We start from the raw sequence: 26,314 nt of genomic DNA, 5'->3' as shown, positions 1-26,314 counted from the left end.
AGCTCTTTGTTATTCATACATAGCTCACATCATGAGGTCAGATTGCATACTGATTTGTCTATGCCTCTCTCCCAAATACTAGAAGTTCCACGGCTGATAGTTGGTTTGTTGTTGTTGTTGTTGTTTTTTATTTGAGAGAGAGAGCGCGCGTGCACGAAAGCAGAGGAGAAGGGCACAGGGGGAGAGAGAATCCCAAGCAGGCTCCTTGCTTGTGGATCATGACCTGAGCCGAAATCAAGAGTCTGTTGCTCAACTGAGCCAGCCAGGCACCTTGGAGAGTTCTTTTTTAAGTTTTCTTTTCTTTTTTCTTCCAGTAATCTCTGCACCCAACGTGAGGTCGAACTCACGACCCCGAGATCAAGAGTCGAATGCTCTTCTGACTGAGCCAACCAGGTGCAGGGAATGAGGGTTTTTTGTTCACCCGCCCCCCCCCCACCTTTGTTTGCTCAAAGGTAAACATCAAGGTTACTGGAAATGAGAGTCCCTCAAGGGAAGCGGTTTTGCTTATGGTGCAACAGGCAGACATGACACATAGTAGGTCCTACAGAAGCGTTAGACTCTCCTGAGCATGCCCAGAACCTGGCAGAGTATGAGGCAAGCAGCCCCCTAATTCCTACCGGCTCTGAGACACAGGAGTACTGGCCCCTCCAGCCCCTTTGCCAGGCCCCCAGCCCCTCCTCCCTCAGACCCGAGAGTCCCGGCCCCCAGCCCCTCCTCCCTCAGACCCAGGAGTCCTGGCCCCCAGCCCCTCCTCCCTCAGACCCAGGAGTCCTGACCCCCAGCCCTTCCTCCCTCAGACCCAGGAGTCCAGGCCCCCAGCCCCTCCTCCCTCAGACCCAGGAGTCCAGCCCCCAGCCCCTCCTCCCTCAGACCCAGGAGTCCTGTCCCCAGCCCCTCCTCCCTCAGACCCTGGAGTCCTGACCCCCAGCCCCTCCTCCCTCAGACCCAGGAGTCCTGCCTCCAGCCCCCTCCTCCCTCAGACCCAGGAGTCCTGATCCCCAGCCCCTCCTCCTTCAGACCCAGGGGTCCCGGCCCCCAACCCCTCCTCCCTCAGACCCAGTTCAGGCCCCCAGCCCCTCCTCCCTCAGACCCGGAAGTCCCGGCCCCCAGCCCCTCCTCCCTCAGACCCAGGAGTCCCGGCCCCCAGCTTCTGCGGGGTCGGCGGCGACCGGTCCCGTCCGTCCCCCTCCCAGCCTCGCACCGAAGCCCGGGCGGAGGTCCCTTGGGTTTATTCGCAGCGCTCTTTACAGGTAGCCCCGCACCCCCCGGCGGCGGGGCCCGGCGCAGAGCCGGGGTCGCTGGGAGGCGGGGGTGGCGGCCCCGACGACCCCTCCTCGTCGCGCCCCCCGCGGCCCTTGCCGATGGCCAGGCGGGGCCGGCCGCGCTGCAGCCCGTCCAGGAGGGCGCAGGCCTGGCAGAGCGCGCGGCTGGCCAGCGCCCCGCAGCGGGAGCAGGCGCCGGGGGGCGGGGGCCGCGCGGCCGGGGCCAAGGCCAGGCGCTCGGCCGAGTGCACCAGGTCCAGCGCCGCCGACGGCCGCGCCGCCTCCAGCAGCTTGAGCAGGTGGCGCGCGTGGCCGCGGAAGGCCTCGGGCGCGTAGACGCACTCCTCCGAGAAGTAGTCGAGGCGGCGGAAGTGCGCGTACAGCACCACCTCCTTCTGCGAGGCCAGCTGCAGGGGGCGGCAGCGCGGCAGCGCGCCCCCCTCGCCCCGCGAGCCCAGGCCCCCGCCCCGGGCCAGCCGCCCCGCGTCGCCCCGCAGGAAGTTCATGAGCACGGTCTCCGCCATGTCGTCGGCGTTGTGGCCTGGGGGAGAGAGACGGGGAGCCGGTGAGATGGGGGCGCCGCCGTGGGGCAGCAGGGACCCAGACGGACGGGGAGGGGCCCTGGAGAGCGGCACAGAGTGGGCGACCCGGGCTGGAGACCCCCACCCCACCCCCAGACACTGCAGGACGCCAGGACCAGGAGAGAGATTGGGGGGGGGGGGGGCGGAGAACAGCAGGGAGGGCCGGACAGGGCCAGGGAGACCCCTGGGCACCACGCGACAGCCTGGTGGAGGTGTGCGGTGGGCACAGTGAGAAAGGAGAGGGGACACACAGGCCTCCAGGAGGCAACCCGGGGTGCCCTCATTTGCCACCCACTTATCGCCAACCAGGCCCTGTGCCAGCTGCTTTTTCAGGAGGGTAGAAGTGCTTTATGCTACAAATATCTTTTCAGTCTCAGTTGAAGGTGTTCGTCACACGGCACCGGCACCGGAGAAGTCACAGCGGCCTCTAACGGTCAGTGAAGGTTGTCAAGTAGGCTGCTGTCCCAGTGCCGGGGAATGCGGATCACCGCGTGCAGGAAGGCCAGCGAGAGCTTCAGTATTTACTCGACGGTCACCGTAAACGTCACCTAAGCGTCTACCTATTCTGCATCTTGCCATCTAATACTTGGGTCTGTCTGCTCCGACAGACACTGGTCTTCTTGGCGCTTCTCCAGTTGGCCACACTTCCCCTCCTCAGGGCCTTTGCACCAGCCACTCCTCTGCTCAGACCCCAACAACTGGGTCTGCCCTTCACTGGTTACTCAGGCGGCCTTCAGGTCAGGCTCACTCAGGAACCACTTCCTAACTCCAGGCTTCCCCCTTCACTGGATCCTCCTGTTGTAAACTGGCAAAGTCTGTGTGATTTTTCCTTAGCAGCACCTGCCGGGTTATAATTATGGACATGATGGGAGGGCAGGGGCAGAGGCTGTCTTGGGCAGCATCAGGACGCAAACATCTCTGTGAGGCCTGCTGTTTGCCAGTCTCTGGTCTAAGTGCCTCACACAGAACTCACTTTATTCCCAACGACCCTGGGACCTCGATATTATTAATAACCCCGTTTTACAGATGAGGTAACCGAGGTTAGGTGTTGCTCGAGGCTACAAAGCGTCTGGTACAGAGGAGATGGTCAACAATCACGTGTTGAAGCAACGGTTGGGAGAGAGTAAGTTCTCAAGTTCTCAGAGAGAAGAGGCCGACAGAGAAGGGGGGTCTAAAGAGTTGCGTTTCAGACTACAGATGGCTTCTGATGGGTGGTGTCGCTTCACTCGCCTCCTTTTGTGAAGGGACACAGAGAATGTCATTTTGAAAACTGCAGGGAACACAGCCCCAGCCCCCGGAGAGCACCCCTGCACCCCTCCACGGCCAAAGCGAAGGCAGTGACTCAAAGCTTGCCGCGCCCAACCCCGGCGCGCGCACACTCTGCCCACGCACCTTCAGCGGGCGTGCGCACCCCCTTCTCGTGGAGATCCCCCACTTCGGGCACCCCCGGCGTCTCCTTCACCCCTTGCTGGGCACGCGCCCAGCCCCCTTGCAGCGCCCGCCCCGCGCCCCTCGGCTGCGGCGCCCGCGCTCACCCGTCACGATGTGCGTGGCTCCCACGAGGCGCGCCCCTTCCTCCAGCGCGCGGCGCCGCAGGACCCCGCAGAAGGTGCAGCAGGCGCGGCTGCGGCCGGAGCCGGCCGTGCTGCGGGCCACGGCGTCCATCGTCCAGCCCCCGAAGAGGTCGGCGTAGGCCACGACGGTGAGCGGGAGGTCCCAGCGCGCCGCCTGGCGCCGCACGGCCGCCAGCGCCGCGTCCCGGTAGCCGCCGATGCCCTCGTCCACGGCCACCAGGCGCAGCGAGACGCCCAGGCGCGGCGCCAGCTCGCGCAGCACGTGCGCCAGCACCGTGGAGTCCTTGCCGCCGGAGGCGCCCACGGCCACCACGGCGCCGGGCGGCAGCAGGCGGCCCGCCAGCACCGTGTGCAGCACCTCGGCCTCGAAGGCGGTGCAGAAGCAGGCGCCGCACAGCGCTTGGCCGGAGTGCGGGCGGCGGAGGGCGGCGCGCGCCGCGTGGCAGGAGGCGCACTGCGGGGCGGGCATCGCGGGTTCCGGGCGGGCGGGGAGGAGTTGGCTGCCCCTGGACAGGGAGAGAGGGGAGGCAGGTTACGTGCGGATTCCGGATTGCGGGGTCGATGCCTCCGGGAAGCCTGCCTGAATAGCGCCCAGAGTGCATATACCCATTGCCTGGAACCCTCTCCCAGCCCATGTGCAGGATTGGCACCTTCAAGTCTCAGCGTAAGCTTTTCATCATTCATTCCTTCATTCAACAGGTATCCATTCATTGCCTCCCATCTACCCAAAATGCGTTCGATACTGGAACAGCAGTGAACAAAATAGGAAAGGTTGCAGGCACGACGTTCTAGGGGAGGAGCCAACCCATGATAAGTAAATAACCAAGACACTTGACAAATATAAGGAGTACTATGAGGGAATTATCGTCTGAACTGGGGCCAGAAGGATGAGAAGGAGTCAGGCAATTAGATCAGGGTGGGAAGAATGTTCCAGATAGTTAATAGCAAAGGCAAAGGACCTGAAGGGAAGGGCCTATATTCAGTTGTTTGGAAAGTGAGTTATGGGTGAGGACAAGAGAAGATCGGGGGCTTGGAGGTTGGCAGGGTGAAAAGGTTGGATTTTATTCTGAATCAGCTGAGAACCGTTAGATGGTTGAAAGCTGTGGAGTGATAGGATGTGATTTATATTTTGACAGGATGCCTCAGGCTGCTGCGTGGGAACAGAGAGTGGAGTGGCGCGGGGCAGACACCGGTAGACCAGTGAGGAGGCTCCTACAATGGTCCAGATGAGCCGTAATGTGGCTAAGGGCTGAGTAGAGGCAGTGGAGAGAAGTGGTCAGATTCTGGATCTCTTCTGGAAATAGAGTAGGTTGGACTCACACGAGACTTGGTTGAACGAGGCAACAGATGAGAGAAACAGAGGACTGACGACTTCAAGGTTCTGCCTTCAGCACTTGCAGGGATAGTGGGACCATTTCATGGGGAGGACGTGGGAAAGAAGGAAGAATAGGGAAATATTGCGAAAGGTGTAGGTTTAGTCCAGAGAATCTGTAACTTTGTTTGGGCATGGTAATTTGGAGGTCCTTTGTTTGCTCTGAAGTCTTTCCTGAAACCTGACCTGGGTCTGGCGCCTCCTCTGGGCTCTCATGGCCGCCTGACACCCCCCAGGCCAGCCCTGATCACTCTAGATTGTAACCAGGGCAGAGGAGGCTGCGTTCGAACCGCCCTCAGGTTGAGGGTGGAAGCTAGGAATCAGAACCTAGACAGGCTCCAAAGCGGGTCAGCAGGGGCACCGGACACAGGCGTTGGAGGATCGCGGAGAGCGGTGCCATCTCTCCAGGGATGCCTACCGGAATGCGTGGGAAGGTAAGATGGAGACCCTCAACTCCTACACCGCAGCACGACAAAGAGCGGAGATCGGCCCGCTGAGGAGGGGAAACTCACGTGAGTAGAACCCGCGCTGGGAAGTCCAGGCTCCGAGAAAACGCGGAAGCCTGTGGAGGGACTACGATTCCCAGAAGGCTTTGGGTTTACCCGCCTACGACTCCCAGGTGCCGGCGCGGCGGCTTGGCCCGCATCGCCTTCAGCTGCGAGACCAGCTGGGCGCACACGCTGCCCACCTCGCCGTGACGTCACGCTCTCCGCCCACTCCCAGAGTGCTCCCGGCCAGGCCGGCACGTCTCCCGTCTGCGCCTGCGCCAAAACAGGTGGGCCGTCTGATTTCTGTGTGCCGCCGTACACTGTGCCCTTTATTCTAGAGAAGGAATGAATGCTTTCCAGATTTTCTGCTCTTATGGAAGTATGATAGAATTTATGGTGCGACTGGAGAGTTGTCGGGGTGGGGGGAAGAGAGGGATAAGGGCACGCAAGGGAGAGGCCGCGCGTGCAACCGCACGTTGCAAGGCTTGGGCTGCGGCGCCCGGCGCAGGGTGCACGAAGTGGGCTTTTATGCGCTCCGCCCGCAGGCGTGGGAGTGGGTGCGCGCGGGTTCCCAGAGCCGCGGCGGTGCGGGCTGGGGGCGCCTTGCGTCCGCGGAGCCGACAACGGGCGGTTTGCGGTTCCCCACGCGGGTACCGGGCTGGGGGCGGAACCCAGTGGGCAGCTACGCTCAGGTGTAGCGCACGGACGAGTGCGCGTACCTCCAGCCTTGTGGAGTTGAAGGCAGAGCTCGAGATGGAGGACAGGTGAGCCCCAAGACACGGAGGGTGTCCGAGGGCACAAGCCTCCGAAAGCAAAAAACCGAGCACTCTCCCGGGTGCTGGGGCACATTTGAGTATCTGAAGCTGTCGCGAGGGTTGAACCCTGGTTATCGGGCTCCTACGTTAGTGATTTCCTGAGGCTTCCTGTGTGCCGGGTCCTGCCCTCGGGGACACAGGAGTGTCATGCCTGGGTGGGGAGTTGAGGGTGATGAAGCTTGATGTGGAGGGACCAGATGTCAGGGGCTGCGGGAACCCAGAGGTTACAAGTGCCGCTAGCCAGGACATGGGGGAAAGAACTGCGCTCGCTGAGCAATTAGCAGGTGCTCGGCACGTACCGTCTCACATTCCTCCTCTGTAAAGTGCGCCTAACAACAGAGGCTGCCCCACAGGCTGTTTGTGAACATAAATGAGTTAATATGGCACGTGTGTATGCGCCAAACAGTAAACTTTCATTATTCTCCTCCCATTTAATTCTCCTAATCAAGGTCGGCTTCTCTTTGGGGACCAAGCCTAATAGTTCTTTTCAAGAAAGGAGATGAAGTTTCAAAACTGACAGGTTTTAAGCCAGTCCTCAGTTTGGGGTGGTTTTGTGCCCCAGGGAACATTTGGCACTATCTGGAGACGTGTTTGGTTGTCACAACCACGGACCAGGGCAGGGGTGGGACTGGTGTTTGGTAGGTAGAGGCCAAGTGTGGTGCTGAATACAGTGTGCACAGGCTGGCCTCTTACTGCAAAGAATTATCCAGTTTGAAACGATAGTGCCAAAGCCGAGGAACGCTGGCCTGAGTGGTGTTCTTCTGTGATGTGCATTCATTTTTCTGCCCCAAAACTAGTATACAAATTCAGGTGTTTCTGTGTTGGTTTTAGTCTCCTACTTTGCAAGTTTCTCTAATTAAATGTTTGAGTAGATCTCAACACCACCTGTATACTTTTGAGTGAGAAGTTAATAACAAGGATTACCCTCAAGACTAGACGTCATTGGCAACAAGAGGATGTGAAAGCCAGCCTGCGCCACTTACTTAGTCATGCGACCTTGAACCTTTCTGTGCCTCAGTGTCCTCCGTGGGGGTGATAAAGCAGTTGTTGGGATAAAGAGGTAAATGAGTTAACATGTAAAGCTTGGGAGTGCCTGGGTGGCTCAGTCGGTTAAGCGACCGATTTCGGCTCAGGTCATGATCTTGCGATTCGTGAGTGCGAGCTCCGCGTCAGGCTCTGTGCTGACAGAGCCTGGAGCCTGCTTCAGATTCTGTGTCTCCCTCTCTCTCTCTGCCCCTGCCCCACTTGTGCTCTGTCTCTCCTTTTCTCTCTCTCAAAAGTAAATAAACATAAAAAGTATATTTAAAAACATCATATAAAGCATGAAGGTCAGTGCTTGGTGCTTAATAAGTGTTTGGGGTGGGGGTGTGCTGGTCCCTTATGTCACTTCCCTGGGGTGGCAGTGGTTGGGAGTGTTGAGAATGGGACCAGTCCCTGTAGTCCTTAGTGGCCACATTCACCAGCAAGCTGGCACAGTTTGGGCAGAGGTTCCTCACGGATGTTTTGCAAACATTTTTATGTTTTGTTTGCTGCAACATGTTAATTAATATTCCAGTGGAAAAGACTGTAAGTTGGTGTTGGGGGTTTCTGGAGAGGGCAGATGACTAGCTCTCATCACCTGCAGGGTAAGGTCGAATCCCTCAGCCTGGTGTTTGCAACCATGCCCTTGATGACTTTTTAGCCTCTCCCATCCCCGAGATTCTGGCAGGTCCCCCACAATCGCCAGCGAAGTAACTTTTCTGCCAGGTGTTTGCACGTTTTGTCCTCTCTTCCTGAAGACCCTCCCTCCCTCACCCCTCTTCCCCACCACACTGATTCCTGTTCGTCATCCGAGTAGCCATGTGGATGTACTCTTTCCAGGTAGACTACGGGACCCATCCTACCTTGCACTGCGTTAACAAGCCACCTCTAGGCTCACTTTGTCAGAGGCCCCGTCACCTTGGGCTGTGACTGTGACTGTTTCAGTGTCTCTTTGGGTTGGGAGCTCCTTGAAAGAGGGCTTCAGTTGGATTTGCATCTGGGTCCCAGCGTCTAGGCACAAGGCCTCGTACAGAACAGGCAAGGTACTCAAGGCCCTTGCTGAGCTGTTGCTGGCTTACCTCTCCTTTCTTGTCCCCTACTGTGATCTGTACCCCAGTGAGCATGAAGCCCAGGCAGGAAACTTGCCACGTGGTATTGTGGTTAAAGACAGAACAGCTTGGTTCTGATCGTGGGATTACCAACCTGGTTGTGTAACTGTGGACAGCTTACATATTCTCACCTGTAAGGTAGAAATAATAATGGTACAGCCTTCACATGATGAGAGCAGTGGTTCTCAATCTGAGATGATTTTGGCCCCCAGAGGACATTTGGCAGGGACAGTTTTGGTTGTCACACCTGGGGTTGAGGCATACTGGCATCCAGCAGTGTTATAAATCTCAAACACACAGGACAGCCCCAATAGCAAAGAACTAACATGCCCAAAATGTCAGTAGTCCTGAGGTTGAAAAGAGGGCACACTTGATGAATACTTGTAACAGCTCTTGGGCCACAGTAAGTGCTCCGTAGATCTGGCTGCCATCACCTCCGCTACTTATGCGTGCCAAGCTCTCTGGTGACTCCTTCTCCCTCTGCCTAGAGTGCCTTTCCATCACTTGGCATTGGTGTTGAATGCCTACTTACCCTTCTGGAACTACCAGGAATGCTACCTCTTTGGGGAAGCCTTTCCTGACCTCTGTCACCTTCAGCCCCCAAGACACCCTCAACCAGGCAGTGGAAAGAACTTTGGAATCACACATAGGCCTAGACTCAGATTCATGCTCTTTTCTTACATCTGAGTGACTTTAGACCTCAGTGCCCTTATCTGTGAAATCAAAGGGTGGCTTTGAAGATGAAATGGATCCACACTGGATTAGTGTTCGATTAAGGTCAGGACTCCCTTTGTGGATTACATTAGTTTATAAAACCTAGAAGCTTAGTGTTGGTTTAGATTAGGGGAAATTGTTGGGGTGCCTGGGTGGCTCAGGTAGTTGAATGTCCGACTCTTGATTTCGGCTCAAGTCGTGATCCCAGGGTTGTGGGATCGAGCCCCGCATCTGGCTCTGCGCTGACAGCACAGAGCCTGCTTGGAATTCTCTCTGCCCCTTCCCTGCACACGCATGCACTCTTTCTCTCTCTCTTTTAAAATAAACGAATAGAGGGGCACCTGGGTGGCTTAGTCGGTTAAGCAGCTGACTTCGGCTCAGGTCATGATCTCGCGGTCCGTGAGTTCGAGCCCCGCATCAGGCTCTGTGCTGACAGCTCAGAGCCTGGAGCCTGTTTCAGATTCTGTGTCTCCCTCTCTCTCTGACCCTTCCCCGTTCATGCTCCATCTCTCTCTGTCTCAAAAATAAATAAATGTATTAAAAAAAATAGAATAAAATAAATGAATAGATAAACAAATATTTTTAAAAATTTAAATTGACATCTGACATTTTTCAACATTAAATTTTTTTCTTGTCACTCAGAGCCAGAAGTCATTATACATTGTATGAGGTGACAGGAGATGGGGATTGTTTGTTAATAGAATGACTATTTTATGACATGATTCACATAAGCTTTAAGTACCTAAGAGAAAAATGCACACCATGTCTAATGGGGATCATTAGTTTTTTACCTGAATGTTTTATTCGGTGTCACTTGAAAACTTTGTCCCTGAAACATTCCAGTTAATTTTTTTTTTTTTTTTTTTTTTTTTAATTAGCTCCTCTAAGCTGTAATGCTTTGGTTCTGAATACAGGATGTCCCGACATGGACCAGGAGTCACCTTCGAGGAGTAGAGTAGACGTACAGTCCTGTGTGGGGAGTTGTGTATACCCCCCACTCTGAAGACCTCTTTTAGACAAAACAGGGTCTGTACATACAGATACATTTCCCACCTTCTTGGACGTACGTCAAGAAGCTCAGGGGTTGCTTTAGAGCGAACACACAGTCTGGTCTGGGGCATGTATGTCTGAGCCTATCAGATCCAGCCCGAAAGAGAACTTCCCCGTGAAGAAGAAAATAGGTTTCATTCTTACAGAAGAACCACATTTCTAATGTTAGAGTTTCTTGGGAATGAGGGGCTTCCGGACGGCTTGGTTTCAGCATCCTCCCTCTGGTTGGCCATGTGTTTTCTGGAGAGTGTGGGCCTGGGAGGGTCAGTAGTGTGTGTGACAGGTCAGCCAGAGGCCCTCTCCCTTTTCGTGAAAGAGGGACCTGATGAACGTGGGTTGGGGCAGAGAGAACGCTAGGCATTGTCATCCTCAAACCACAGCCCCCCTCAGCCTGACTCCAAAAACAGAGCTGGGGGCGGGGAGTATGTTAGGAACCCTCCAGGAGGAAGGGACTACTTCCTGGGCGGAACCAGAGAGTCCAGACTCCTTGGGGGAGACTCTGGGTCTCCTGGGTCATAATAGGCTCTTAAGGGATGTACAGACACAACATGGCAGCCAGACAGCCTGCTTTCTCCAAACGCACATACACCTTATTAAATGAAACTTGGAAACCTGTCCCTTGGAAAATGTGGGTGTGCTAATTTGAGTCACATAACATGCGTGAAGGTTGCTGTTTAAGACGTTAGACTTTTTTTCTTGAAATCTTACATAACTTTGGGAAACCATATGCAATTGATTTTATCCTAGCTGGTTCACCTTTCAACACTAGTGGAATGGATCCTTTTCTGTTTTTTGAAGAAGTAACAGGAACACACTCTTAGGCTTTCACACCTATAGTCACACAGTTATGCTGCCAAGTTCTTTAAAAAAAAAAAAAAAAAAAATTGTTCAGGGGCACCTAGGTGGCTCACTTGGTTAAGCATCTGACTTCGGCTCAGGTCATGATCTCAACGGTTCCTGAGTTCAAGCCCCGAGTCGTGCTCTGTGCTGACAGCTCAGAGCCTGGAGCCTTCTTTTGGATTCTGTGTCTCCCTGTCTCTCTGCCCTTCCCCAGCTGACACTCTGTCTCTGTCTCTCTCTCTCAAAAATAAACATTAAAAAAAATAATTGCTCATAGTTGGGGCGCCTGGGTGGCTCAGTTGTTTACCCGTCTGACTCTTGATTTTTGCTCAGGTCATGATCTCACGGTTGTGAGATCGAGCCCCGAGTCGGACTCTGCTGAGCATGAAGCCTGCTTGGGATTCTCTCTCTTCCTCCCTCTCTGTGTCTCTCTTTCTCTCAAAATAAAAATAAAGGAAATCATTGTTCACAGTTAAATTTTTGCCAGCAAGAGCCCAAATAACAGTAACACCCTGTCTTAAGTCATAACCTCTGTACTTGCAATAGGGATTTGTGATAAAACGAGGAATGAGAAAATGATGGCTCATAGTCTACAAAACTCACAGGCTTTACAGTGCCTGTGGAGAGGGAGGGGTTATGTTTACTGGGCACTCCAGGAGACAAACCACACTTCTGATAGCAGCCTTTCCTGTCCCGCAGGAGGAGGAGGAAGTGTGGAAATGTGGGTCTGAGGGGTTCTGGGTGTTGTGACGTCAGATGGTACGTATCCACACTTGCTTAGTTGCGGGCTCCACAGAAACCACCAGATGCAGCTGAATCCTGTGTGAAGAATCATGTCTGGGGCGCCTGGGTGGCTCAGTTGGTTGAGCATCCAGCTTAGGCTCAGGTCGTGATCTCAGGTTGGTGAGTTCAAGCCCTGCATCAAGCTCGCTGTCAGCACAAAGCCTGCTTCGGATCCTGTGTCCACCCCCACTCTCTCTCTCTCTGCTCTTCCCCCACTTGTGCTCTCTCTCTCTCAAAAATAAACAAACATTAAAAAAAATAATAATAGGGGTGCCTGGGTGGCTCAGTCGGTTAAGCGTCTGGCTATGGCTCAGGTCATGATCTCGCGGTTTGTAAGTTCGAGCCTTGCGTCGGGCTCTGTTGCTGACAGCTCAGAGCCTGGAACCTGCTTTGGATTCTGTATCTCCCTCTCTCTCCACCCCTCCCCTGCTTTTGCTCTTTGTCTCTCTCTCAAAAATAAATAAACATTAAAAATAATAATAATAATAATCATGCTCCCAAGAGCACATATACCGTGGAAAACTCCTCGTTCCTACAAGTTCGCTGACCCCCTGCCTAGAAAGGGGAAACAGTCACCTCCAAGTCTCTGTTGGCACCTGCTCGGTTTACATAGCAGCTGGACACCAGCCAGCACGGCAGGACTAGGGCACCGTCCACACCCGCAGCATTCCCAGCTGGGAAACAGGCATTAGGTGAGCCCTGCTGTTTTGAGCCCAGCAAATACATTCATAAATGGCTGCTGGGGCAAGTCTACCAGGATGCTTCAGACACTGGTTTTGGTCCCAAAGGGCAGCACCAAATCCAGCTGAGGTTCCCGAGAGGCACTTGACGATCCGTTGTCTTCTATGTGTGAATGGGATGCTTTTCCGCCATGTTTGGGGGTTTTGTTTCTTCTCGCTTTGCTTAAAGGAGGGGTGTCCGAATCCAGGAGTGGTTTTCTATCAACAACGCTCCTTTGTAAGCTGTCCTTCCAGCTGGAAAGCTGAAGAGAAATTCTGCCAGTGGGTAGCTCTTTCTGCCTGTCCCACAACAGAGAGTTTGCAGCTGAAATTGGACTCTCGTTTCAGGGCTCCAAAATTTTAAGGATTTTCTGTCGCCGATGACATTCGTGTCTTGCCCCACATTTGAGATCCAATGAGATAATGTTTTGCTTCATCTAAAAGTGTGCTTGTGGACTGACTGACAAGGACACCGGCCTGTGTGTAACCATTCGATGCCCCTTGACCCTCCCCCTGCCCACCTCTGGACCTTTCCACCTCCTCCTCGTCCTCCAGGGCTCCATTTAAGTGTTACTGCCCAGAGTTAGTCTCTGTTTCTTTACTCTTGATCCGTTTCCTCCTCCACCCCTTTTTTTTTAAAGTTTATTTTGAAGTGGGGTGCAGAGAGAGAGAAAGCAAGCAGGAGAGAGAATCCACAGCCAGATCCCCCCTGTGGACACCAGTAAGGAGGACCTGCCCAGCTGCCCCCTCATCCCACCCTACATCAGTAAGCTTGTTGGGGCGTCCCACACTCCCCAGCCCTGCCTCTGGCTGGCAGGACTCCCTGGGGAGCAGGGCAGGACCTGGAAGCAGAAGTTACAGGGCTGGTGGCCCCAGAGGTGATGGAGAGTTTTTGCTGATCATGTGTTGCTGCATCAGAACCACCCACCCCAGAACTTAGTGTCTTTGTTTTTTTTGTAATTAAAAACAAAATTTAAATTTATTTTTAAAAAATTGTATTATTTTTGAGAGAGGGAGAGCGGGGGAGGGGCAGAGAGCGAGGGGGACAGAGGATCCGAAGCAGGCTCTGCGCTGTCCGTGCATAACCCAGCGTGGGGTTCGAACTCGCGAACCACGAGATCATGACCTGAGCTGAAGTTGGATGCACAACTGGCTGAGCCACCCAGGCGCCCCAGAACTTAGGGTCTTTAAACAGTCATCAGCTCTCAACTTGTATCTGGGTCGGGAGTTTCGGGAAGGGTCCAGCTGTAAGAAGGGCATTTTGGCTAGGAGATACTGGTGTGGCATCTTTGGCAAAAATACCGGCTGCTAGAGAGAGGGGGAGGAGCCACAGCGGGGGGCTGGGTGGGTCACCCCTCGAACCCCCTCAGTGAAAGGGAACCGAGGAGGGCAGTCTAAATGTAGGGAGAGTGGGTGGTCTGAGAACCATCCCAGGGGAGGCACCCTTAAAACAATAGAAAGTTGGGGTGCCTGGGTGGCTCAGTCGATTAAGCGTCTGACTTCGGCTTGGGTCATGATCTCACAATTCGTGAGTTCAAGCCCCGCATCGAGCTCGCTGCTGTCGGTGCAGAGCCCCCTTCAGATCCTCTGTCCCCCTCTCTGTGCCCCTCCATTTACACTTGCTCTATCATAAATAAACCTTTAAAAAAAAAAAAAGTTACTCTCCCACAGTTCTGGAGGCCAGAAGTCCAAGGTCAAGATGTCAGCAGGGTGTTCCTTCTGGATGCTCAGAGAGAAACCATCCTATGTCCCTCCCCTAGCTTCTGATGGCTGTTGGCTTTCCTTGGCTTGTATGCTCATCACTTTAATTTTCGCCTCCATGGCCGTCTTCTCTCCAGGTCTTCACATGGCCTTCTTATGAGGACACCAGTCGTTGCATTTAGGGTCCACCCCAATCCGATACTTCCGCATTTTAACGTCTACATCTGTGTAGACCCAGTTTCCAAATAAGGTCACATTTCGAAGCTCTGGTGGACGTGGTTTTGGGGGGACATGATTGAACCCAGCTAGGTTGTGGGGGTTGTGGGACAGGTCCCTGACCATCCCTGCCACTCTCAGATGGCCCCTTGAAGGGGACGATCCCAGAGAACCTGATGGTGGAGGTGACGATGGAGGTGGTGGGAAAGAACCTGCTGGTTGGAGCTGGGAGGCCAGTACTGGCCACTTGGTTGCTGGACGTGGCTGCACACAGTTGCGGTGCCCTACTACGGGCAAGTCTGGCACCAGCAGCACCTGCCCTTCCACCCGCACCCCTTCCCACAGAGTGCCATACACATGGTGAATCAGGTGCAGTTGGAAAGGGGAGGGTCAGAGGCGAGAAGATGGGTCTGAACATGGCTGTGGAGTCAACACTGAAGTCTTCAGTCTCTGGGCTGACAGTGTTTGGGCCAGAGAGTGCCTGTGGGGCTGGATTTATGAGCCAAGAAGAACTTGAACTGGGGGAAGTCAGAGCCTGAGCTATAGACTGGCCGAGTGCGGGATCAGCTTAAATGACTCTCTGAAAGGCTCAGTCCTGCCGAGTCTGAGTCTCCCTGAGACCAGGGCTGGCCAGGTTGGGCAGTGAAGCCAAGCGGTCACTTAAAGCACTGGGTTTGGAGTCCCTTAGATGTTTGTTTGAATCCCAGCCTTGCCCATTACTACTTGTGTGGTCAGAGTGTGGGACCAGTCATCTGTCCGTCCGTCCGTTTGTCCATCCGTCCATACATCCGTCTGTCCACCTATCCATCATCCACCCATCACATTGTCACTTAGTATAATCATGTATGAACTTGGGGAACTTCTCTGCACCACTGTTTTCTCATTCATGAGACAAGGATGATCATAACACCTCCATCACTGGGCTGCAGGAGGGATTCACTGAGTTAATGACATTATAAAGCTGCGAGGCCAAGGCCTGGCCCATGGTAGGTGCTCAGTAACGATAGTGCTAATGATCATGGTGATTCTGTTGGTGGTGATGATTGAGATGCTGCTGCTGTCGGCGGTGAGGATGGCGATGGTAATAGTGATGGAGGGAGGGGACTGTGTCGATGGTGTTGGAGATGATGAAGATAGTGGTGACAGTGCTAATTAGCGCTGATGATGAACATGACAGTGGTGACGGTAATGATTAAGGTGGTCATGATGGGGGCGCCTGGTGGCTCAGTTGGTTAAGCGTCTGAATCTTGATTTCGGCTCAGGTCATGATGTCACGGTTTGTGGGATTGAGCCCCGAGTCAGGTTCTATGCTGACAGCGTGGGGCCTGCTTGGGATTTTCTCTCTGCCCCTGTCCCACTTGTGCGTTCTCTCTCTCTCTCTCGCTCTCTCTCAAAATAAACTTAAATGTAGGTGGTCCCTGCTCACCCTAATCTCTGCCTCCCTCAGATGATCTCTTGCAGGGGATCATCCTTGAGAACCCTGAACATGGCCAAGGAGGCAGAGCTGGGTGGCTAAAGATAGTGACCCTGCCCAGGATGGGGGTGGGAATCCAAGGAAAGTTTTCCATGGGAGGGAACCTTTGAACTGTGCCCTTGTGGATGGGTCTGGGTTTGCCAGCTCTGGTGGGAAGAGAGTCCAGGCAAGAGAATGGTACTTGGAAAGGGGAGAAGAGGGGCCTGGCAGGTGGGGGCATGCTCCTGCCTGCTGGTGAGGAAGCATTGAGCATCTCCGTCCATCCCAGGTACACAATACCGCCTTCAGCGCTGGGCAGGCTGCACAGTGTGGGCTTCTGGGAGGCCGCACAGAGGAATAAGACTGCCTCCTTCCACCATGTGAACCTCCTCCCAGAGGATGACAGCGACCTCTACATCTGTGACATCTTCCCCACCCTTGTGTCTGTTGGTATAGACGAGTCCAGCTATGAGTGGATGGAGGGAGGGGACCGCCTGTGGGGGACGGTTGGCCATCTGTAAGGTCCAGGCCCTGATCCCTGGGGCCGACTCTGGGACGATGGGGCGGGGAAAATCCTGGGAGACAGGGAAGAACCTTCCTTTTGGATGCAGGTGTCACAGGGGTCCAGTGGTAGACAGAGGGGGTAATGACAAAAGCCAGAGAAGAGGAATGTATGAAAGGAGGGGCTGGCCAGGGGGCAGGAAAGGGTGTTCTTAGGGATCTGGGGAGAAAGGGCCATCAAGTGGTCATCAGGTGGGCCTGTCAGAGGATTTAGAGGAGGGGAGATCCCAGGGGTCGAGGACCTGTCTGAAGAGGCAGAGGAAGGGCGACCGCAAGATCAGGGAAGGGGACACCCGAAGGGTCAGGGGAGAGGTTATCACCGGGTGAATGGAGAAGGGGGAATGCAGAAATAAAGCTTAGGGATAGAAAGCCAGGGCCAGGGCCCTGTTGCCTGAAACTCCTGGCTTCCAGCTCTCTCTGCCTCTCCAGGCTCCCCTGCTGTGGCTTCCTCGGAGGCATGTTTGCCCCGTGCCCCATTCGCTACCTGAGGATAAACGGCTTCCCCAACTCCCACCGGGGCTGGGATCATGAGGATGAGGACATGGCTGCCAGGGAGGGGGGTGCTGCTTGAGGAGCCCACAGGGAGCCGCAGGTCCCTCCATGGCGTGGGGGGCGCAGGCCACCTGGCCTCCCCCCTGTAAGGCTGCAAAGACGCTCCTCTTAGCACCCCGTCTGTTCTCCGGCCACCACCGTTTGCCGGAGGGCCGGGACCTCTGCCAGGAGCAGAGCCACCAGAGGTAAACTGGGGTTGGAGGTAGAATGTTCGGTCTTGGGCGGTCCTTAAGTCCTGGGCTCGTGTGGCTGCCCCTCCCCCCATCCTGGCTTTTTGGCCCCAGTCAGCTGCAGATGGCATGAACTCCTAGGGCTCCAGGCTGCTCTCCAAGGAGCTACAGCCCGTCCACACCAGCCTCCCCATGGACATCAACTTCACAGCCCTAGGAGCCCCAGTGCCAAGCCGAGGGTTTGCTGGAGGCTGGAACAGAATCCCCGGGACCAGAGCTCCCACCTGGTTTCTTACTAAGGAGGGCTGATTTTACTCACTTCTCCCCACCAGCCTTATTCCCCCGCCTTTCACTTCCACGCATCTGTTGGTTCCAAGTGCTTAACACGGACCTACCTGTTTACTTCTCACAAAAGGACGTTGGCATCGTCCTTCTGAAACCCAGGAATTAAACACTTGCCCAACTGACGTAGGATCAGATACAGGTGCCTGGCTCCTGGGCCTGTGTCCGACCACACTATGCTATTCTTTCTTGTAGCAAAAAAAAAAAGGGAAGAGAGTAAAACCGGTGAGGCTGGTTGAATATGTTAGAGCGTGTTCACCCTACAGCATATGGTGCAGCCACCGAACGGACGTGTTGCAGCTCGAGAAGAACGAGGCACACACGCCTGTGACAGGATCCGATACTGACAGAACCAAGGACAGAGCTCCGACACAGGTGTAGGATTATGAGCATAGGGATGAGTGTGTGCGGACACCAGGTGCTGGCAATCTCCCGTAAGGGCCGGAGGGTAAATATTCTCGGCTTTGCGGGCCACGTGGGCTCCGCCACGGGTTACTCACGCCCGCCATACACAAACAGGTGAACGTGGCTGTGTCCGGTAAAATTTTTATTTAAAAAACCCGGGTGGCCAACGGCCAGTTTGCTGACCCTGGGGAAGTGACCAGGAGGCTGTATAAAAATGGGAAAAAGTCCACACCGAAAGGTTGACGCTGGTTATTTACGGAGATGCTCGCCAGAAGTGGTGGGGGTGGAAAGAAGTGGGGAGGGGAGAGCTGGGCTAGTCGTGTAAGAGAAGAGGTGCCCCGTGAAGACCAGTGTACATCACAAAATCACATTTATGCATTTATCAAAAAATCTGGCAAAATTTTATCTTGTACTACTTTTTTTTTTTTTAACATTTATTTTTGAGACAGAGACAGAGCATGAACCGGGGAGGGGCAGAGAGAGAGGGAGACACAGATTCTGAAACAGGCTCCAGGCTCTGAGCTGTCAGCCCAGAGCCCGACGTGGGGCTCGAACTCACGGACCGCGAGATCATGACCTGAGCCGAAGTCGGATGCTTGACCTACTGAGCCACCCAGGCGCCCCTCTTGTACTACTTTCTACAGAGACACTTTTCTCAAGGTTAGTCCGGGTTTCTTCCCAAGAGAGTTTTATAATCCTTGACGAGGTTAGTACGAATATGGACACTTCCCCTCATTGTTAAATGTTCTTGTCTAAGTGATTTCCTTCATATAAAACAAGGTGTACCTTTGCAACAATGCAGCGCATTCCGGGGGTCCTTCTGTTAACATACAATTGAATCAGACTCTACGGAGATTTTTTTTTTCCTTCGAGAAATTTAGACTTTGTTTCACTTTATGTTATTGCTGATGCATACTGGGAGCGGATGTCTGGGTAATGCCTTTCATGCAGTAACTGCTCTTGTAAGGTCTGTCTCTGGTATGAGTTGTTTGGTGTTTATTAAAATTGGATCTGTTGTTGAAGGCCTTCCCACACTGAGGACACGCATAGGGCATCTCTCCCGTGTGAATTCGCCGGTGCACTTGGAGCTGTGGTTTCTTACTGAAGGATTTCCCGCAGTCCCCGCATTCATGAGGCCTCTGTCCGACGTGAGTTCTCCGATGTGCCATCAGCTCTGATTTCTGGCCAAAGGCGGTCCCACATGTGTGGCAGACAAAGGTCTTCCCTCTCGTGTGAGTCATCTGATGTTTGTGGAAATTGGACCTGCCGTTGAAAGCCTTCCCACACTCGGCGCACACGTAGGGTTTCTCGCCCGTGTGGACCCGCTGGTGCTCTCTGAACTGTGACTTGGAGGTGAAGGCTCTCCCGCAGTCGCTGCACTTGTAGGGCTTCTCTCCGGTGTGGGTGCGCTGGTGCATGTTGAGGATGGACTTCTGGGTGAAGGCCTTGCCGCAGTCACGGCACACGTGCTGTCTCTCTCCCGTGTGGATCTTCCGGTGCATGTTGAGGTGTGACTTCTGCGTGAAGGCTTTTGCACAGTCACGGCACTCGTATGGCTTCTCGCCGGTGTGGATGCGGCGATGTATGTCGAGCTGCGACTTGCAAATGAAGGCTCTCCCGCAGTCGCTGCACTTGTAGGGCTTCTCTCCGGTGTGGCTTCTCTGATGCACGGTCAGGTGGGCCTTCTGCACGAAGGCCTGGCCGCACGCGAGGCACGCGTAGGCCTTCTCCCCCGAGTGGATCCTCCGGTGCAGGCTGAGTGCAGACTTCTGGGTGAAGGCCTTCCCACACTCGCCGCACGCATACTGCCGCTCGCCGGCGTGGATTTTCTGATGGATGGCGAGGGTGGACTTCTGGGAGAAGCCTTTCCCACACTCGCTGCACTCGTAGAGCTTCCCTCGAGTGTGGGTTCTCTGGTGTCTGAAGAGAGATAACGCCTGGAAAAAGGCTTTTCCACATTCCTGGCATTTGTGGGGCTTCTGTCTGGCGTGGCTTTTCTGGTGTGTCGTCAGTTCTGACCTCTGAGCGAAGACTTTCCCGCACTCCTTACATATGTACGGAACGTGTCCTGCGTGAGCGGGCAGATATGCGCTGAGGTCTGGCCGCGGGGCAAGGCTCGTCGTGCATTTCCTGCTCTCCTGGAGGTTTTCCACGCTGTGGAATCTCTGCTGCTCGAGGGGTGGCTTCTGGCCGAAGCCCCTGCCACATTCGGCACATTTATCGGGTTTCTCCCAGGTATGGACTCGATGTTGTGCGTGTGGCGGTTTACGGCTGCCGACTTTCATATGTGGATTCCCTTCACACAGGTTCTCTCCTGGACGAACGTTCTTGTAGCCAGGACCGGAAGGGCTATGGTGGAGTAGCCGGCCAGAGCCGACAGTCCCATCGAGGTGTTCTGTGCCGTCGCTTTGCTTTTGAGGACTCCCTTCTAGGTTGGGCTTCAAACTTTTCGCAAATGAGCCACATTTAGGAGGTCTTTTTTGTGGAGGAACAAGATGGGGCCTCACAGGAGCGATTTTTCCCGGGTCTTTACACCCGCAGTCTCTCTCTGTATCCGGTGTTTCCCTACTGAGGAGAGCCCCGTGCCGCGAAGGTTTCCCTTGCTTCTGCAGACCCCTCGTTGTGGGGTTCACATCTCCCAAGACGGAGCACCCTGACCCACCTCCCAGGGCCGCAAGTTCCTTACCGTCGCGAAACGAAGCTTTTTCAAAAATTTTCTGTCGTGAGGTTTTGAGTCCAAACTCCCCTTCTAGGAGAAAAAGATGAAGAGGTAGGCACAAGTTAACAGAGGAAGGAGGACACGTCAGAGGAGCGGATGGAGACCGAACACAGAAATTGCAAGTCACAGGGTAATGACGGGGGCGAGGCTGGTGATGATGAGGAAACAGCCACAGACTTTACTGCGTGTCAGCCTGTCTGCGGACGGCACGACCGCGTGCCAGACCGTGCGACATCGTGCCACAGAAACTCCTTCAACCCTCACACCCCTCCATGCGTAACGGCACTTACTACCCCTGTCTCACGGAGGAGGAGGTGCAGCATAAGGAACTGACCACAGTCACCTCGCTGAGCTCTGGCGGGAGTCAGATTCGAACAAGGGCAGCCTGGCTCCACTTCCGCAGGCAGACGGTCCAGAGACCCACAGATACGCACACCTATGGACGACTCCAGGAAACACAGACACGGGCAGCACGGGGCAACGGCCGAGAACGGCCGGGGCGGGCCGGAGGGGCTCGGCGGCCAGCTCTTCGTTAGCTTTCGGATCTAAGTCGTGACTCATCCCCCGTCTCCCCCCGCTTGTCAGAAGCAAGGTGGATTTGGTGAGTCCACCCGCCCTACGTGTCGTCTGCAAAACGGAGACGGCACCAGCCCTGACATGGCCAAGCAGCAAGGGTACCGCTGCCCAAAGGCAACTCTCCAGGAAGCTGAAATCTGTTTGCTTGAACCTAGAAATGAACTTACAACCCAGGAAAGGAACACTGGAAGAGTGGACAAGCAAGCTGTCCCCCGAAATCTGTGTCACCGTCTTTCATAGAAGTTAACCGTGACCAGGTACGTGCCTGCCAAGCTACGTAACAGTTCTCAACGTCCTTTGTGATGAGATGTGACCGGGAGACAGTTTTGGCTGATGGAATACGCATACGACATGATGCACCAATTCCGGCCCCGGGGGGGAAAGACCACAGCTTCTCGATACCCTGCACCCCCCTTCTGCCTCACAGAACCTGCCTTGGGATGCAGTGCACATTCAGTCGCGCACATCGACAGAAAAACTGAGAGCTTTCCCCCGAGATCAGGGACGCGACAGGGATGTCCACTCTCACTGCTGCTGTTTAACATAGTGTTGGAAGTCCGAGCCTCAGCAATCAGACAACAAGACAAAATATTAGGCATCCAACTTGGCAAAGAAGTCAAACTTGCACTCTTCACGGATGACAGGACACTCTACGTGGAAAACCCAAAAGACTCCACCAGTCACGCACATGGACAGTGTCATAAAGCACAGCGCAACAGCTAGGGAAAACCGTAGACACCCGGAAAATACAAGAAGTGAGGCTTCCTGCTCATCTGCCTTTTGAACTTTTTACAGGAGAGAAAAGTATTCTAGAAATTACTAAACTGAACCTTGGTCTCTTTGTGGAACTTTCAGCCTTACGCTAACCTAATGTATCGTTTTTTATCCACCAAGAACAGGCGTCATCGCTCATTCAGTTGACTAGTATAGAACACAAGATGCAAGAGATGCTGAACAGAAAAGGAAGGAGCGCCTGGGTGGCTCAGTCACTTACGTGTCCAACTTCGGCTCAGGTCACGATCTCATGGTTTGTGAGTTCACGCCCCGCGTCAGGCTCTGTGCTGACAGCTCAGAGCCTGGAGCCTGCTTCGGATTCTGTGTCTCCCTCTCTCTCTGCCCCGTCCCTACTCGTGCTCTCTCTCACTCTGTCTCTCTCAAAAATAAACATCAAAAAATTTTTAAAAAAAGAAGAAATACAAAAAGAGTGATGGCATTTTATTATTCCTTCATCTGCCCTGAGATTTAAATACCAACTGTGAAGAGAACATCATATCTTATTTCTTCTGTCAGTCCCCTGGAGAAACTGTATCTCAGACCTTTGTCCTGTCCCCAAACCTCACTCATCATTCACTTATTTATTTATTTAAAAAAAAAATTTTTTTTAACGTTTATTTATTTTTGAGACAGAGACAGAGCATGAACCGGGGAGGGTCAGAGAGAGAGGGAGACACAGATTCTGAAACAGGCTCCAGGCTTTGAGCTGTCAGCCCAGAGCCCAATGTGGGGCTCGATCTCACGGACCGTGAGATCATGACCTGAGCCGAAGTCGGACGCTTAACCAACTGAGCCACCCAGGCGCCACATCATTCACTTTTTTAAAAAATGCGAATGCTTTTTGTCTTTAGTGTTAACTGTTAAAAAAAAACTATGGTTAAAAAAATGCATAGTGTAAAATTTACCCCCTCAGCCATTTCTAAGTGCAAGAGTGTCAGGCATGTTCACACTGTTGTGTAACCCATCTCTCCACAACTTCTGTTTTTTTTTTTTTTTTAATGTTTATTTTTGAGAGAGAGACAGAGACAGAGCATGAGAGGTGGATGGGCAGAGAGAGAAGGAGTCACAGAATCCAAAGCAGGCTCCAGGCTCTGAGCTGTCAGCACGGAGCACGATGCGGGGCTCCAACTATGAACTATGGACCGAGAGATCAAGATCTGAGCTGAAGTTGGATGCTTAACTGACTGAGGCACCCAGGCGCCCCTCCACAACTTTTATTTTGCGACAGACGCGATGCCACTGAAATGGCAGCTCCCCCTCCCCCCCTGAAAACCACCATCCTGCCTTCTGTCTCTGTGAACAGGACTCTCTCTAGACACCCCCTAACCTCCTATTGTGACTGGAATCAGATAGTATTTGTCTGTTTGTCACTTATAATATCCTCAAGAATCATCCATATCATATTATGGGTCAGATTTACCTTTCTTTTTAAGGCTGAATCACATCGCATGGTGTGTACACACATTTTCTTAATCCGTTCACCCATCAATGGACAACTGGGTTGCACCCACTTCTCAGCTACTGTGAACATAGGTGTGCAAATCTTCTCTTCAAGATCCTTTCAATTCTCCCAGATATATATACAGAAGTGGAATTAATTGCTGGCTGCATCATATGGTCATTCTATGCTTAGTTTTTTAATGTGTATTTATTTTTGAGACAGACTGCAAGTGGGGGAGGGGCAGAGAGAGGGAGACACAGAATCCGAAGCAGGCTCCAGGCACTGAGCTGTCAGCACAGAGCCTGACGTGGGGCTCGAACCCATGAACCATGAGATCATGACCTGAGCTGAAGTCGGACACTTAACCCACTGAGCCACCCAGGCGCCCCCAGGCTTAGTTTTCTGAGGAATCACCGTACCGTCTTCCATAGTAGCTGCATCATTTTACATTCTCAACAACAGTGTGAGGGTCACATCCTTGCCAACACTTACTATTTTGATTTTTTAACAGTAGCCAGTCTAGCAGGTAAGTTGGTTACCGCTGTGGTTTTGCTTTGCCTCACCCTAATACTGAGCATCTTTTCATATACTTGTTGGCCACTCATATGTCACCTCTGGAGAAACGTCTACTCGAGTCCCTGACTTTTTATATCAGGCTATTTGGTTTTTTCTTTCATTTTGCGCTCTTATATAGCAATTCTACCTAAACACTGGCTTTCACGTTTTCTGAAGACATTCTACTTTGAGTTCCCAGACAGTGATTTGACCATTTTGAACGGTTCATTCAGATCATAAAACTCTTGGAGAACCCAATGAAATGTACATCACTACTGAAGATGCTCAATGTAAAATATCAGCACTATGCTGAAAAGCTTGTCCATAATTCTCCAAGGCAGCTTAATGTTAATAATGCTGTTCCGGGGCGCCTGGGTGGCTCAGTCGGTTAAGCACCCAACTTCAGCTCAAGTGACAGAATCAGAGTTTGTGAGTTAGAGCTCTGCATCAGGGTCTCTGCACAGAGCCCACTTCGGGTCCTCTGTCCCCCCACTCTGCCCCTCTCCTGGTCACTCTCAAAAATAAATAAACATTTAAAAAACAAATAGGAACACTTGGGTGGCTCAGTCGGTTAAGCGTCCGACTTTGGCTCAAGTCATGATCTCATGGTTTGTGGGTTTGAGCCCCATGTTGGGCTCTGTGCTGACAGCCCAGAACCTGAAGCCTGCTTCAGATCCTGTGTCTCCCTCTCTCTCTAACCCTCCACCAGTTGGATTCTCTCTCTTTCTCCCTCAAATATTAAAAAAAAACAAAACAAAAAAACCCCCCACAAAGCTGTTTCCAAAAAAAGTCTAATTTATTCCCAAATCCAAGCATATTCTCACCTCTTCTACCCCAATTTAGCTTTAGAGCTCACAGCTGCCATGCAGAACAGTTACAAGTACCATGTCCTTCACCTTACCCCCAATGCCACTCCTCTGGGCTGATGCCATCGCCTTGGACCTTCACAAGCAGTCACTCCCTACACCCTTCATCCTGATATGTATTTTTTGAGTTGGCCTCCATTAAACAGACAACATTAATGCCAAAAGGCTGATGCTTTTAATATCTCATGTTGTTACCCACTCTAATGATGATCTCGGTGTCTTTGTTTTTGAGACACAGGAGATAGAGAGAGAACAAACAGGGAAGGGGCAAAGGAGAGGGAGTCGAAGTCAGACGTTTCACCGACTGAGCCACACAGGTGCCCCAATCTTGGTGTCTTTGAATTTACCTCAGCAGGTATTTTGTTTCCTTCCAAAATAGAAAAAAGTATTTTTTGCCTATCTTCAGAAATTCAATAATTTTTATATCCTGAATGGTTTCCTCATGCTCGATACTGACATAACGAAGATTAAGTACGGAAAGTGGAGATCAATCAGACCACGCAGACAGGATCATCCTACAGACAGTATATACTGTCTATACTGATGTATATCCATCTCTGTAGTAGACAAGAAAACAGGAACACTAGGTACAGCACAAGCAATGAAACTCTCTAGATACATTTGAATGTAGAAATACGTGAGGCACCTGGGTGGCTGGCTCAGTCAGTTGAGTGTCTGACTTTATTATTTTTTTTAATGCTTTTATTTATTTTTGAGAGAGACAGAGTGTGAGCAGGGGAGGAGCAGAGAGAGGGAGACACAGAATCTGAAGCAGGTTCCAGGCTCTGAGCTGACAGTGCGGAGCCTGCGTGGGATTCTTTCTCTACTCTTCCCCACTCGCTGGCTCTAATAAACTTTAACGTTTTTTATTTATTTTTGAGAGAGAGAAAGAGAGAGTATGAGCAGGGGAAGGGCAGAGAGAGAGGAGACACAGAATCCTAAGCAGGCTCCAGTCTCTGAGCTGTCAGCACAGAGTCCGATGTGGGGCTCGAACTCATGAGCATGAGATCATGACCTGAGCCGAAGTCAGACGCTTAACTGACTGAGCCACCCACGTGCCCTGCTCTAATAAACTTAAAAAAAAAAAAAAAAAAAAAAAGAATCTGACAAAATGTAAAAGGCTGAGAAAAATGTTTGATTTGGTAAGGATTCCAATTTCTGATCTCCAGCAAATAAGGGAAGTGAGCCATCCCGCAGGAATTGTCCACCACACCACTGAATAAGGTAAGAGAAGGGTTTAGGCACAGGAACTGGAGGGGTTGATCTAGAGATCACCAGAAAAAAAACCCTGAGGCTTGGTATTGTGAAGAGAAGGGCCCTTCAAGGGAATTACCATATGAAGGGATGACCAGAGGGTAAGCCTGGGGCTCTGAGGGGGAGAAGCCACAACTAGGGGAAAAGAAGGAAGAATATCCACCATAGAAAAGACAAACCAGTGAATTCAGGGGGCAAATAAAAAAGAAAAAGGGCCTTACGAAAACTCCATGGACACAAAAGGACCAAACAAGATGTAGAAGCAACGTATAGACGGAAAGCCCGATCATGAAGGATATGAGGAGACACTCTAACTCTGTATTAACTAAATGACGTTAAAACAAGAAAACAGCCCAATGGCCTATCACATGGGCCAGGAGAAACCTGATCAAGGCCACGCTG

At 52.8% G+C, this 26,314-nt stretch overlaps 2 protein-coding genes and 1 pseudogene across 4 annotated transcripts in view; 1 reads left to right on the top strand and 2 right to left on the bottom strand.

Moving 5' to 3' along the window:
- Positions 1-1,212: 1,212 nt before the first annotated feature.
- LOC147573780 (cytoplasmic tRNA 2-thiolation protein 1-like) lies at positions 1,213-5,426 on the bottom strand. 3 transcript variants are annotated; one of them, XM_086688413.1, is made up of 3 exons: positions 4,738-5,426; positions 3,379-3,923; positions 1,213-1,803 (listed from the first exon to the last, which is right to left on the bottom strand). In XM_086688413.1, exons 2-3 carry the CDS (start codon positions 3,884-3,886, stop codon positions 1,229-1,231), a joined length of 1,083 nt encoding a protein of 360 aa, XP_086544539.1. In that variant the 5' UTR covers positions 3,887-3,923; positions 4,738-5,426; the 3' UTR covers positions 1,213-1,228. The 3 variants fall into 3 exon arrangements, with proteins under 3 accessions (XP_086544539.1, XP_086544537.1, XP_086544536.1); XM_086688411.1 differs by having other exon boundaries at positions 5,208-5,426; XM_086688410.1 differs by having other exon boundaries at positions 5,302-5,405.
- LOC147573779 (beta-1,4-galactosyltransferase 3-like) lies at positions 5,229-18,536 on the top strand (annotated as a pseudogene).
- A 3-nt stretch (positions 18,537-18,539) lies between these two features.
- ZNF175 (zinc finger protein 175) overlaps positions 18,540-26,314 on the bottom strand; it is a 33,918-nt gene continuing 26,143 nt past the window's right edge. The window contains 2 exon segments of the mRNA XM_025914726.2: positions 18,540-18,686; positions 18,689-20,476. Coding sequence (XP_025770511.2) covers positions 18,622-18,686; positions 18,689-20,476 — 1,853 coding nt within the window. The 3' untranslated portion in view covers positions 18,540-18,621.

Source organism: Puma concolor, chromosome E2 (assembly GCF_028749965.1).
Source record: "Puma concolor isolate L17-30 chromosome E2, mPumCon1.1.hap2, whole genome shotgun sequence".
Taxonomy (NCBI): Eukaryota; Metazoa; Chordata; class Mammalia; order Carnivora; family Felidae; genus Puma; species Puma concolor.
This window is presented reverse-complemented; position numbering and strand designations above follow the sequence as displayed.

Coding starts and splice junctions, on each gene's coding strand:
- LOC147573780 (XM_086688413.1), bottom strand. CDS start 3,886: ATGCCCGCCCCGCAGTGCGCCTCCTGCCACGCGGCGCGCGCCGCCCTC. Junction 1,804..3,378: donor AGCCACGCACATCGTGACGG/GTGAGCGCGGGC, acceptor TCTCTCCCCCAG/GCCACAACGCCGACGACATG.